We start from the raw sequence: 13,305 nt of genomic DNA, 5'->3' as shown, positions 1-13,305 counted from the left end.
CTATTCAGACTATTCTTTCTTCTGCAACGTTGATATCTATTAGCCAGTTCTGGTAATATCTCTCTATTTCACAGTCCTACGAACTTTAGCTCTAGCTAGAAGAATTAACTCAGGTGTGGGCAGATGAACTCAGATGTGGAAATGACTGACAGTTTTTGATTAGTCCTGGAGCCTTCAGAGTTCAATGTATGTCTCTTATTCAGATTTGTAAAATGAAGTCTAGCTTCCTCGGCAGTGCTTCCAACACTTCACTATCTCTAAACTGTTTTTGCTTAGTTTGTATTTTTCAAACTTAATATACAAGCTAGCAAATTAGCATACATTCTAATGCAGTTATATTGTTTTAGTTTGAGCTTAAACTGAATAATCTAGCCCTAGGCTCCTAGCCTATTAGTAAAGCTTCTAGTTTCTCCAACTGGAGAAAAATGTGTTGCATTATATGGGATGATGTACCTCACCATGTGCACCCATCTTTTCAAAACCTAGATCCACCTGTGACCCCAAATCACCCCACAATTGGCAAAAGAGGGTAAGGAGTGGCCAGTGGGTTCTACTTGAGAAGTAGGATTCCTGCTTTGACTGGGGATGACAGATACCCTATTCCAGGCTAACTCAGACCTACCTTTGCTGGCCTTATGTTCAATGAGCTGAACGGAGCGACGCTTACGACTGGCTGGCTGGGGACAATCAAACTCTGCAAAGGAAGGGGATAAACATAAAATAAAACTCCCATTGTTTTTTGGTTGAGCCAAGTGAGGCCCTGCCCTTAGTTTCATGTCATTCCTCTTTCAGTTGGTTGGTAAAGTGATAACTTTCAAAAATTGCATTGGAGAGATTTCCAAAATGGCTGGGAAGTCTGTGACATAGGATCATGGGAAATTTAGGCTGGAAGTGATCTCATGATGTCAGCTAGTCGAGGCTCCTGCTCAAGGCAGGACCAGCCCTGATGAAATGTGGCGATTACCTGCTTCTGTTCATTAGTCCCTTTCAATGTCAAGAAGGATGTGGACAGATTGGAAAGAGTCCAGCAGAGCGCCACAAATGATCAGAGGTCTGGGAAGCAGCCTTTCTACTTGACTTCAAACTAATTCTGTTAACTATGTCTCCCTGCTCAGGGACCAAAGCTCAGATATATAGATTGGAACAAGTCCATCAGAGAGTGACAAAAATGACTGACTAGAGGCCTGGGAAGCAGGACTAATGAGGACAGGCTGACAAAATTAGGGTAGTCTGTTGTGGAGAAGAGAAGACTAAAAAGGGAGTGTATCATAGTCTTTAAATCCCTAATAGCTGATGACAGGGAAAGATGGAGATGGGCTTTTCTCTGTGGCCACAGGGGGCAGGGCTAGAAGCAATGGCCTCAAGCTGCAGCAGGGGAAACTGAGGTTGGAGATGAGGAGGAACTTTTTGACCCTGAATGGGGTCAAACATTGGAACAGGCTGCCCAGTAAAAGTGGTGGAGTCTCCATCCCTGGAAATGTCCAAGAGCAGATTGGACAGATACTGGGCTGGGGTGGTTTAGTCAGGGATGATCCTGCCCTGAGCAGGAGACTGGACTAGATGTGACCTCCCTGAGGTCCCTTCTAGCCCCACTTTCCTAAGTTCCTATGTTCTTTGATCTAAATGGTGAAGATGCCAGAGAACTGTCTGTGCATACAGGAGAAGGCCACCAAGAAACCCTGGCTCTTCATATGTCACTGCCATGAATTGTGCCTGGTATAACCCAAGAAGGGCTGATTAGGCAGAAGAGCCTGGGGATGCTTCCAGAAGGACAAAGGAGGGTGATGTTGGAAGTGTATTAAATAAATCAGAACCTGGAGGTCTCTTCCAGCCTGACTTTCCTATGATCCTATCAACAGAGAACCTCAAGACCTGGAACTTGTTTACAAATCACTCAAACCAATGATGTCTGGGACGGACCCCAGGAGTCCCGCTCTCCTGCCTCCATTCGAAACATTAGGCCTCCCTCCCTCACAGAGTCAGAGCAGAACCCAGGGTGGGGTCCTGATCCCCAGTCCCTGCTGTAAATCTCTAGAGGACGTTGCCTCCCTTCTTTTCTTTGGGAAGTGTGCTGAAGCCATCAGCTAGTTTCAAATAAGTCACTAGATATCTCTTAAATGCTGATGGCTTCTATTGACAAGCAACCAAATGAAACCCTTGACCTAGCAAAGAAAAAGCTTTGAAGCCCACCCCCAAGATCCTTTAAAATGAATCCTTTAAGTAGGTGACCAAGAGGAAATGATGGCCTCTGCCTCACCCTCAAACTTTCTGTTCCTAGGCATTTCCAGTGGGATCTGCCTTGCTGGGACTCATGGCTCAGACTCCTAGAAAAGTAGGGCTCAAAGGGACATCAGGAGGTCATCTACTCCAATCTCCTTCTCAAGGTAGGATCAGCCCTAACCAACTATCCTAGACAAGTCCTTGTTTAACACATTCCTACACAAACAACCTGTCACAAAACTATCAAGGCCATTTCCCTGAGACACTAGCAATAACTTAACCTATCTCTAAGGTAAAGCCAGAGGATGAGAGTTATCAATGACCTGCTGCCTTAAGGGTTGCTGAAGTACACTCAGGAGATCCAAGACAGAGTCTGTGTCTCCTGCTACAGAGGAAGTCAAAACCTTCTCAGTCTGTGCTGATCTGACCATGGGGTAAAATACCCTTTTGTTCCCAAATGCAGCACTGCACTGACCTTGAGCAGAAGAGCAAGACCCTCTTGGAAGGATCCTCTGGGTCTGAATCCCAGCAACTTTCCCTGACTTTCTCCCCTGCCCTGCTCCCTTTTCGTTGGCCAACATTCAACTTCATACCTGTTCTCTGGGGCGTTGAGATTGTGTTAGTCTGTAGAGCCAGGCCAGCATCTGCAAAGACACCCAGATTGTCCCTACCACCACCAGCTGTGCAGCCAATGTCGCTCTTTTCCACAGTGTCCCAGATCTGCAGGATGCAATGGTTGAAGAGTTATTGTTAGCAACAGCTCATTAACTTTCTATTGTGCCTTCCATCCAGAATGGTCTCAGTGCCTCCTACTGGTACGGAGCCACATTCTGGTCCCATTTCCACTTTGGCTAATCTGGTTTAACTCCATTGAACTGGGTTTGCAACAAGGTAAATGAATGGAAGCTCTGTGCAAAAAGGCTTTAGGGAAGCTTAGTCCCCATTGAAATGTGTCCACCTATAAAGTGGAGCAAAACAGTTGCTACATTCCAGTAGTGCAACTGTTTGTATATCAGGGAAAGGAGAAAAAAAAAGACATAGGCAGCTAAATGCAGACAGAGAAAATATATCATATTTACACATTTACCACACCATCTCCCAAAATCAGTCCTCCAAAATTGCAGTGTGCATCTTAAGTGGAGAAGCTGATTTTTGCCACTGGAATAAAAGCATGGAGGAACAGAAGTTTGACAATGCTGTAGCAGCATGGCTGCTGCTTCTCTCTGGGCAAGCAAGTAGCAGCAGCAGTCTGGCAGCCAAAAGCTGCTGCTAATCTGGCAGTGGCAGTGAGCGGTTTAACACTGTAGCTTTCACCTGAAGCACCCAGTGGACTGGCTGGGAAGGATTGAGCTGTTGTGTGCAGTCTGGAAACATCCTTTTTTATTACATGTTGACAAGGTACATGACTTCTTTGGGACGTGTGTGATATATGAGAAAATATGGTAATCCCCTAGCTTGGAATTCAGCAAAAACATCCTGATTCTGGAAAAGTTCAGGGGATATATAGTGGCCAGGACTTCTGGGAGAGCTGAAGCCTTTCCAGCAGCATAGGCTATGGGGGGCAGCAGTGACTCATGAGTGAGTTACCCCACTCCCATGCCCATCCACCACACTGGGTTCACCAAGGAGCCTGTCCTGAGCCTTCAGTCTGTCCCTGCAGCACAGTGCCCCCAGTCACCATGTTGGGGACCAACTATTCTACCGAGAACATGGAGAGTCTGTTCTACCACATCACCCACATGAGCATGGGGATGTAGACTGTATTCACCAGAGTGCTGAATGCAGAATCAAGAAGATAAATCATTGATTTCACATGGTGGTTTCTCACCAAAGTGTTGATTTCCCCGTACCCTGCTTAGCTTGAGTGGAAGGTCTGTGAATAATAGGTTCTCATTGTCTTTCCTGGCGGGTCTACCAATGCTATGAGCTGAACTTCCATGCAGGCTGTTCTGTAGCTACAGTCAAAGTCTTTAATGGAATTATAAAATAAATCAGGATGGAAGTGACCTCCAAAGGTCATATCTATTCCAAGCCCCTGCCTGAGGCAGGATCATTCCTATCCAAATCATGCTATACAAATCCATACTCTAAACTCTTCATAAAACTACCATCAACCCTGGCCATCGTATAAGATCATAGGAAAGTTGAGCTGGAAGGAACTTCACCAGGTCATATCTAGTCAGACCCCCAGCTCGAGGTAGAATCAGAACATGCACTGGCTGTCACATTGAGCACCTATACATGTGCCTGATGCCTGCTCTGATGCACTTTAATTAGAAAACATTGGAGCCAACTCGACTAATTGAGTCTGCTGATTAGCATGCTCCAGCAGCCTCAGTGGCTCAAGCTTTAGTTAAAGTGCCCCTGCCACCACTTTGAAGCAAGGAACACTGAATACATGAGCGGTGTGGGCACTTTAATTAGAGTAGCTTCCTTCCCCCACAGCGACAACCCTGGATCACATGTCAAGATGCCCATTATGGCATTGCATTTCCCTTTTGAAGCCCGTCTCCATGGCTGGAGTGTGTGTCCCATGGTGGACTGCAATAAATGGAGATGGACCATCACTGGCAGTCTGATGGCTATGGTCAACTTAGGAGATCATGGGATCATAGGCAAGTCAGGCTGGAACTGACCACATGAGGTAACTTCTAGTCCAGCCTCCTGCCCAAGGCAGGATCATCCCTGACTAAACCAGCCCAGCCTAGTGTCTATCCATCTTGTTCTTGGACTTTCCAGAGATGGAGACTCTACCACTTCTCTGGGCAGCTTGTTCCAATGCTTGACCTGCCTTAGAATCAGGAAGTTTCTCCTTATCTCTAACTGCAGTTTCACCTGCTACAGCTTGAGGCCTAGTCCTGTCGCCTACAGCCACAGAGAAAAACCCATATCCATCTTCTGTGTCATCACTCTTGAGGGATTTGAAGACTAATCAAATCCCTCCTCAGCCTTGTCTCCTACAGACTAAATACACCCTAGGTATTAATAACTCACCTTAGACTGTGTGAACTTGAATTTCTTGTTCAGGACATAGACACCTTTGTCCACAGCCACCAGCCCAACATGAGCTTTGTAGTCTCCTTCCACCTTGATCTTCATTGGCGTTCCTGGCTCATGGATTCTGTTGTCTGCCTCTGTGGCTCCTTTTACCACCAACTGTAGGAAAGACGTGGAAGGGAGAGGTTTGCTTTAGAGTAGAAGTGGTAGCTAATGTCTTTTCACAGCATGCAGCAGGAAAAGAGGTACGCCATCCTGTTGTTTGAGGATTAGAAACTCAGATTCTCATTTCAGTTGCAGCCCTATGGATCTGGGACTACTTCACTGATGTCATAGGATCATAGAAAAGTTGGGTTGGACAGGACCTCAGGTCACATCTAGTCCAGCCCACTGCTCAAGACCGGATCATCCCTGATTAAACCAGCCCAGCCCAGTGTCCATCCAAATTGCTCTTGGACATTTCCACAGATTGAGACTCTGCCACTTTTCTGGGCTGCCTGTTTGACACCCTCAGAGTCAAACCATTCCTCCTCATCTCCAACCTCAGTTTTCCCTGCTGTAGCTTGAGGCCATTGTTTCTAGTCCTTTCTCCTGAGAGAAAAGCCCATCTCTATCCTCTCTGGGATTGCCCCTCAGGGTTTTGAAGACTATGATCAAATCTCCCCTCAGTCATTTCTTCTCTGAACTATAGTTGTCATTATTGGTACTACATAGTTAAATGTCTTTGAGAGCATAATTTGGGAGAGGGGAGGCAGCATAGTGGCAGATTGGGCATGGAGCAGAAAGCCGAGCAGCAGATGGGGCCAGGAGCACAGAGCAGGGAGCAAAAAACCAAAGTGGCCAATGGGGCCAAGAGCACAGGGAATGGAGCAGAAAGCTGAGAATTAGATCAGGCAGGGGAAGGGGATGGGAGTGACATGTGGAGAGGGCATGGGGCTTTACTCCCCGCACACCTTGTAAAAAGGCCAGGGCCCTGCTGGATTAGCCTTTTAAGGCTAGAGGAAATCCCTCAGTGCTGATGCCTTTATGGGTTTTCATATTCTAGGGCTGCACATTGGAAGCCAACTTACCGTCCCCATGCAGGTGTCCTTGACATCCACCCAGACTGAGTCGGCCACCATCTCTGAACTGCCAACCTGATAGTAGGCCACGATACGAAAGGAAGGAACGAGGTCTGGCGTGATGGGCAGGGGCATGCTCACCAGGTTCTGTCCTGCCTGCCTCAGTTGTCTTCCAGCCTGGACTATTTTTCCTTTGTTCAAGATCTAATGGGGAAACAGGGGCTGTGAATCTGCATATCAACCTACTGCAGTGGCCTCAAGCTTCAGCCTGCAGGTCAGATTTGGCCCATGGTGCTGTGTCGTCCAGCCCGTGGGGCTCCCCAGAGCCCAATCCCAGTGTGGGGGACCAGGAAGGGGCAGTGCTGGGTCTCTGGGACCCAATCTTGGCATACAGGGGGCAGAAGTGGGGTGGTACCAAAGCCCTGGGAGACAATCCTGGCATGTGGGAAGTGCAAGGGGGCAATGCTGGGCTCCTAGGACTGAATCCCATCTGCAGGGGGTGCGAGGGGCAATGCCAGGCTCCTGGGACCTAATCTCACTATGCAAGGGGTGGGAAGGGGTGGTGCCTAGCTCCCAGGGTCCAGTCCCAGCATGTGGAGCAGGGAGAAGGTGGTGCCAGGCCCTAGGGCCCAATCTGGCCCACAGACAGGCCCCACACCACTCATCTGGCCCAGCGGGCCAAAAGGCTGAGCACCACTGATCTACCATAAATACTCTCATACCATACATGCCTTTCCCCCCAAAAGCTCAACCCCTCCAAAATTAGGGTGCATGACTGAGGTGGGAAATGTGATTTTTCTGGGACAGAAGCACCCCTATGATCCCTGCCCCACCAAGCAGCAGCAGTGGTCTTTCTGTTTAGGCAGCTATCGGAGTTGATTGATTTAATGGCTCCTTGTTCTTCATTCCACAGGTGTTATCATTTAATGGCTCCTTGTTCTTCATTCCACAGGGGTTAAAAATAGCCTCTCCTTTTTCAAGGCCTTGATGTTCCTCTAATCAAGCTAACCATCTATGGGCAATGTGGCTGCCTGTTAGCTGCCTCTGGTCTATTTCTGATTTCACAAACCCTGCAGCCTGGTTTTGGTTCTTTTCAAAATCCTAGATTCTCCCATGGAGACCAGGCTTCAGCAGCATCTAGGGTTTCAGTTTCGAGTTAAACTTCAGCTCAGTCTTCCACCCTTTTCTGCTTAAGCCAGACTGTGCCTTTGGGCCTAATCACATATTGCCAGACTGGGACACGCTACCTGCTACAGGTTCTCCTGAGATTCAGTGCAAATACTGAGGGCAGATTGAGGAAATTCAGATCAGAGAAATCAGAGAAGTAGGGCTAGAAGGGACCCCCAGAAGTCACATCTAGCCCAACCCCCTGCCTGAGGCAGGATCAGCCTTGTCCAAACCATCCTATACAAATCCATCATCTAACCTCTTTGTAAAACTACCATCAACCCTAACACAACACAAGGCATCAAACCCAAACCTGCCACAGGAAAAGCAGGGGGACCATGGTGGCCAATGTTCTGCTGCTGCAAGGTTGTAAAGGTATGCTCAGGAGATCCCAGGTAGAGGCCATGCCCCCAGCTACAAAATAAGGTAACCCCGCCCCCCCACCAGCCACACACACACACACCAGTCCATCTCAATCCAACCAGGGTGTAAAATTCCTTTCTGACCCCGATGCAGTGTTGCTCTGACCCTCAGTGGAGGGGCAAGACTCTCTAGCCAGGAACCTCTGGCTTGGAGTCCAAGCATTGGCACAGCTCAGTCAGAACCCTTAGCCTGGACTACAGCCAACACAATGCCTCTGGGGATGGCAGGGACAAAAACCCTATCTCCTGTAGCAACAAGTGGGGAAAAATTCCCTTCCTAGCTCCAAGTGGCAATCAGCAAAACCCAGAAGCCTGGGAGATACCCATTGTGAGCATAGGCTTACTATGCCTACACCATCCCTGACCAGTGCCTGTCCAACCTCTTCTTGGATTGCGCCTATATTAGAGGAACTACTAGTGCCCAAGGGACACAGGACTTACCAGGTAGGAGAAATGTTTGAGGCCATTCAGGATGTTTATATTATCAGTCTTCAGGTGGAAATTCACTGGCAAGTTGTCACCTGATTTGAGCTCGGATGCCGTGACTGCCAGGTGGAGGTAATTTTTGGTCCCTCCTTGGGTCTTGTAGGCTTCTGCTACCATGGACTGGGAGGCCTGACGATTCTCTGGCTTGAGATTTTCATGGACTGTTCTTACCTATGGGAGCAGAAGGATAAAGACATTGTTGAACCTGAGAACAAGCTTAGGACCTACATCCCCCTGCACTGAGAGCTCAGGGTGGAAAAAGATGTTGCCTGGCTTTCCCCACTTTAGAGACATGCTGGTTTGATGCACTGATGCAGTCCCAAAGCTTGGATCGCCAAATCAGCTGATCGGCAGTCTCAGCCCTGGGACCTCATCAGCAACAGCTTTCCCTACAGGGGGTGCACTGGTGCACTGGGGTGAATCCAGGGGGTGCACTGGTGCACTTGCAATCCCTCGTTTGATTCTTACTCCACCCAAACTGGTGCACTGGGGTGAATCCAGGGGGTGCACTGGTGCACTTGCAATCCCTCGTTTGATTCTTACTCCACCCAAAGCCTAACCAACTGCTTGGCAGTGGCAGCAGCATTTCTAGTCAGGCACTTGATTTCATGGCTCATTATCATCTATCTCATCTCTTCTAAACTCTTCATTCCATAGGTGTTAATGACTCTTTGTCCTTTTTAATGGTCTCAATGTTCCACCAAACCAAGCTAGCCTTTGTTCTGCAGTTTTGCTTCCTGTTTGCTGCTCCTGGTCATGAAGCTCCTATTTCACAGCCCTTCAGCTTCTTTTTAACTCATTCCAATAAAGTTATATTGCTTTTGCTTCAATCTTAGTTTGAGGAATCCTTCCCTGAGCCCCTAGTGCATTATTAAAACTTCTAGTTTCTTTTTACCTGGAGAAAAATGCGTGATGTGTTATATGGGATGATGCGCCTCATCATGTGCATGCCCCTTTTCAAAATCCTATATTTCACCCATGGCATGGAACAAGTTGCCCATTGTCTCACAGACTCAACTCGATGCGTGTTTCACCCAATGGCATGCTTCATTTGACAATGTCTATTTCTAGCCTTAGAGATCTACCAGGTGCTGCTGAGTGATGCAGTGCAGTCATCTGGTTCTCCCAGGTTTTGTAGCTTCTGGTTTCATCCAGTGATTCTCAACCTTTTTAGACTCAGGCCCCACCTTGGAAAATGTTAGCCATTTCTTTCCCTGCATTGTTTGTCTACGGAAAATATGCTAGAGTAACTCCTGTGTTGCAAAGAACTCAGAAAGGCCCCAACAGGTCAGCACAGTTTTAACTTGTTGGAGTCCTATGTTAAATCTCTGGGTTTATCTTATGAATCATGTGTTCACACCTAACAGTGCTAATATTGAGTGGCACCCCATGGCACCCTTGAAAGGACCTCAAGGCACTCCAGTGTGCTGTGACACCATGGTTGTGAATCACTGGGCTAGCATTGTTTGACCAGATCTTGGTAATATCATCATAGACTATGGGGGAAAAGCCAGCTTTGTTGTATAGCAAATACCTCATTTTCCAGCATGCAATATGGCCCAGAATAAAAGATGCACTTTTGGAAAGCATGAAAAACCAGAAAAAAGATCTTTCTTTGTAGTAAGGGAGTAGCAGAAGTAGGGGATCCAGACCTTGCTCAACAGTCTTCATCCTGTGGATTGCTGCCCATTTTATTTTTGTTTTTACTCAGTAGGGCAGACATGGCTCTCTCCATGTTTCTTACATATAATACATACTGTAATTTCCAGTTTTTTAAAAAAAAGTGTGTTGTATGCATGAAATTATGGTATCGAAACTAGGGGTAAGGTAGGTAGCCTGAGGCCACTTCAGTGTTTTGGGAGGTCTTTTCTGGCCCCATGATGGAGCACCGGGGATATAGAGTGGCTGTAGAGATGCAAGATGCAGCTTCCTACTTGCATGAGGTATGTGTGTGTGTGGTAGGCAGAAAACACTACCGTTAAGGCAATGCCCACTAGGTGCAGATGGGACCAGAAGGCTACTCACAGTGACTTTGACTCGTTCCTTATCCCCAGGCATGTTCAAAATCAGCTTGGCCATTCCATTGCCCTGGGTTGACACTGTCCCCTGGAAATTATCGGCCTTCACAGGAACACGGGGCGCTGGGGAGCCATCAGGGTTTGTAACATAGACCTGAGGCATACAGTTGGAAAGACAGACAAGAAATGAGGAGAGATTTTGTGACAGCCTGAAACAACAACAACTGGGCGGAGTGATGGGAAAGAATGAATCCCTCAGGTCCCTACCCATGCCCAACTGAGGAATTCCTTTCCACGCTCATGCTCCCCTCTAAACACCCTACTGGAGGGGAGCAGGGCTAAAGGGCTTAAAAAGAAGGATCATTTATATCTATTCTATATATTAGCTGGAACACTTAATGAATAAACATTCATTAATATTTGAACAGCTTACTGGTTTTGAATCTCTCTCTCTCATACACACACGCGCGCGGAGTACTGTGTCCAATTTTTGGTCCCCCATTAAAGAAATGATGTGGAAAAATTGGAGATGGTCCAGCGGAGGGCAAACAAAAATGGTTAGGGGGTGGGGGACATGACTTATGAGGAGAGGCTGAGGAAACTGAACTTATTTAGTCTGCAGAAGAGAAGCAGAGAGAGGATTTGATAGCAGCCTTCAACTACCTGAAGGAGGGTTAGAAAGAGGATGGAGCTAGACTCGGTGTAGCAGATGACAGAACAAGGAACAATAGTTTCAAGTTATAGTAAGGAGGTTTAGGTTGAATATTAGGAAAGACTCTCTCACTAGGAAGGTGGTGAAGCACTGGAACAGGTTATATAGAGAGGTGGTGGAATCTCCATCCTTGGAGGTTTTTAAGGCCTGGCTCGACAAAACTCTGACTGGAATGATCTAGTTGGGGATGGTCCCAATTTGAGCAGGAGGTTGGACTAGATGACCTCCTGAGGTCTCTTCCAACCCTCATTTTCTATTATTCTATACACATGCACACACACATATGAATGATATATATCTATATATTAGGGGTGTGTGTGTGTGTACACATACATATACTAGCCAGTGTCTCTGGCCAGATTGTTTGAATATTAATGAATGTTATATTTACACATATAACACGTCTCTTGATAGCACCAATGATACATTAGAAATATTGTTGTCTATGATTTCTTGTGTGAATAACTCCAACCTCATGCAATTTCTGTGGGTTTCTCCAGGGTTGGAGGTTTCTTTGCATATTTGCCTTAGTAGTAGTAGTATTATTAATAACAATAACAACAATGATAATAACAACAACAATAATGATGATGGCAATGATGCCAGTAGTAACAACAGTAACTATAATGACAATAATAATAAGGAGAATAGTAAACCACTATACGGCTCCCTGTTTTTGCCCTTCACTGCACTTTCCTCTCTCACTGGAACTCCTTTTAAGCATCACCTCTCTGCAAACACAAAACCTAAGGAACCAGTGACACAGTAAGGGGAATCAGGATCTTCGGACATATTTGGCGCCAAGCTAATAGCCACATGCTCTATTACATCTTGTTTTCTCAGCTCAGACACTGGTTGGTTAGTGACAGGACCAATCCAGAGTGTTGTTAGTAGACTCACTCCAGATTTACGAGGGCAGAATGGATTAGAACAGATTCTTGGTCCCTACTCAAGTTGTTACAACTGTTTTATCATTATAGCATCCAGAGTTCTCTCCCATTCACTCTCTCCAGGGGTCATTACCATGAGTTCGAAGGGCATCCCCGGCTTGAAGTACTTGGGGGTTTTGGTGAAGTGGATTTGATAGGGGGAGGTCACAATGTGAATTCCAGTTCTCTCTGCTTCTACCATGTCACTGCCTGTAGAAAGAAGCAAGGAATGGAGCAGTGAAAATTTTGGATCATAGCCTCTTTGCGGTCAGTTTTGGGATTTTATCATGAGTCTCTTGTTCTTTTTTATTCATGTACCACATATTCTTTCATGGATGGGTCTAGGATTTTGAATAGTGGGGTGTAGATCGTGTAGTACATCACATATTTTTATCCAGTTCAACAGAAACTACAAGCTTTACTTATATGCTAGGGACTGAGCACTATATTATTCCATTTGAGATCAAAGCAAAAACAAATCTAAATTAATTGAAATGTATACAAATGTATTACACTAATATGCTAGATTATATATACAGTATAAAAAAACATGATAAACTAGGCAAAAAATAGTGAAAAGCTAGTGTTTCATTAGCCCTGTAATCATTTATATAGTCAAATGAGCATCTCACTCAGATTTGTGAAACAAAATCTGTACTTTTTGACCCTCTTGGTAGTACCTCCAGTACTTCACTGTCAGTCATGTCTAAGCTAAACATTCTGGCTAGAGCTCAAAACAGTCTGCAGGGCTGTGAAACAGATGACAGACATTACTAGAAATGGTTAACAGACAGCAGAATTGCAGAAGAAAGGATAGTTTGAATAGTGGAACATCAAGACCATTACAAAAGAGAGAGGCAAGAGAGATTAGCAGGAATCTGGTAGATGCTAACGAGCCATTCAGTTTAGGCTGATTCAGTGTAGCCAAGAGATGCTTTTCAGGGGGAACATGATAAGGGTTTATAAAACTAAATGGTGAGGAGATAATCAATAGGGATTTATTACTGACTAGCTCTCACCAGATAAGAACTAGGGATCACAACAGGAAACTAATAGGTAGTCCATTTAAAAATAACAAAAGGCAGGTTTTTGTTTTTTTTTTATAGCCAGCATGTAATTAAAGTGTGAAACTTGCTGTCACCAGATGTGGTGGAAGCTGATAGTTTAGCCAGATCCAAAAAGGGATTAGACTTTTTCTTGAAGGAAAAGGACATCAGTAGCTATAGAGCACGGAAGTGATGGATATGGCTTCTGAATCAGAACTTCCTAGACCTAAAATGCTGGAGGCTGCGA

At 45.9% G+C, this 13,305-nt stretch overlaps 1 protein-coding gene across 1 annotated transcript in view; it reads right to left on the bottom strand.

The window, feature by feature from the left end:
• C3 (complement C3) overlaps positions 1-13,305 on the bottom strand; it is a 62,215-nt gene that overhangs the window by 35,512 nt on the left and 13,398 nt on the right. Inside the window, exons 10-16 of the mRNA XM_006023345.3 lie at positions 12,107-12,222; positions 10,379-10,525; positions 8,309-8,524; positions 6,288-6,482; positions 5,215-5,376; positions 2,814-2,940; positions 623-694 (exon numbers count right to left, since the gene is read on the bottom strand). Of these exons, the coding sequence (XP_006023407.1) occupies positions 623-694; positions 2,814-2,940; positions 5,215-5,376; positions 6,288-6,482; positions 8,309-8,524; positions 10,379-10,525; positions 12,107-12,222 (1,035 nt within the window). The remainder of the gene's footprint in view (positions 1-622; positions 695-2,813; positions 2,941-5,214; positions 5,377-6,287; positions 6,483-8,308; positions 8,525-10,378; positions 10,526-12,106; positions 12,223-13,305) is intronic.

This window comes from Alligator sinensis, unplaced genomic scaffold (genome assembly GCF_000455745.1).
Source record: "Alligator sinensis unplaced genomic scaffold, ASM45574v1 scaffold707_1, whole genome shotgun sequence".
Lineage (NCBI taxonomy): Eukaryota > Metazoa > Chordata > Crocodylia > Alligatoridae > Alligator > Alligator sinensis.
This window is presented reverse-complemented; position numbering and strand designations above follow the sequence as displayed.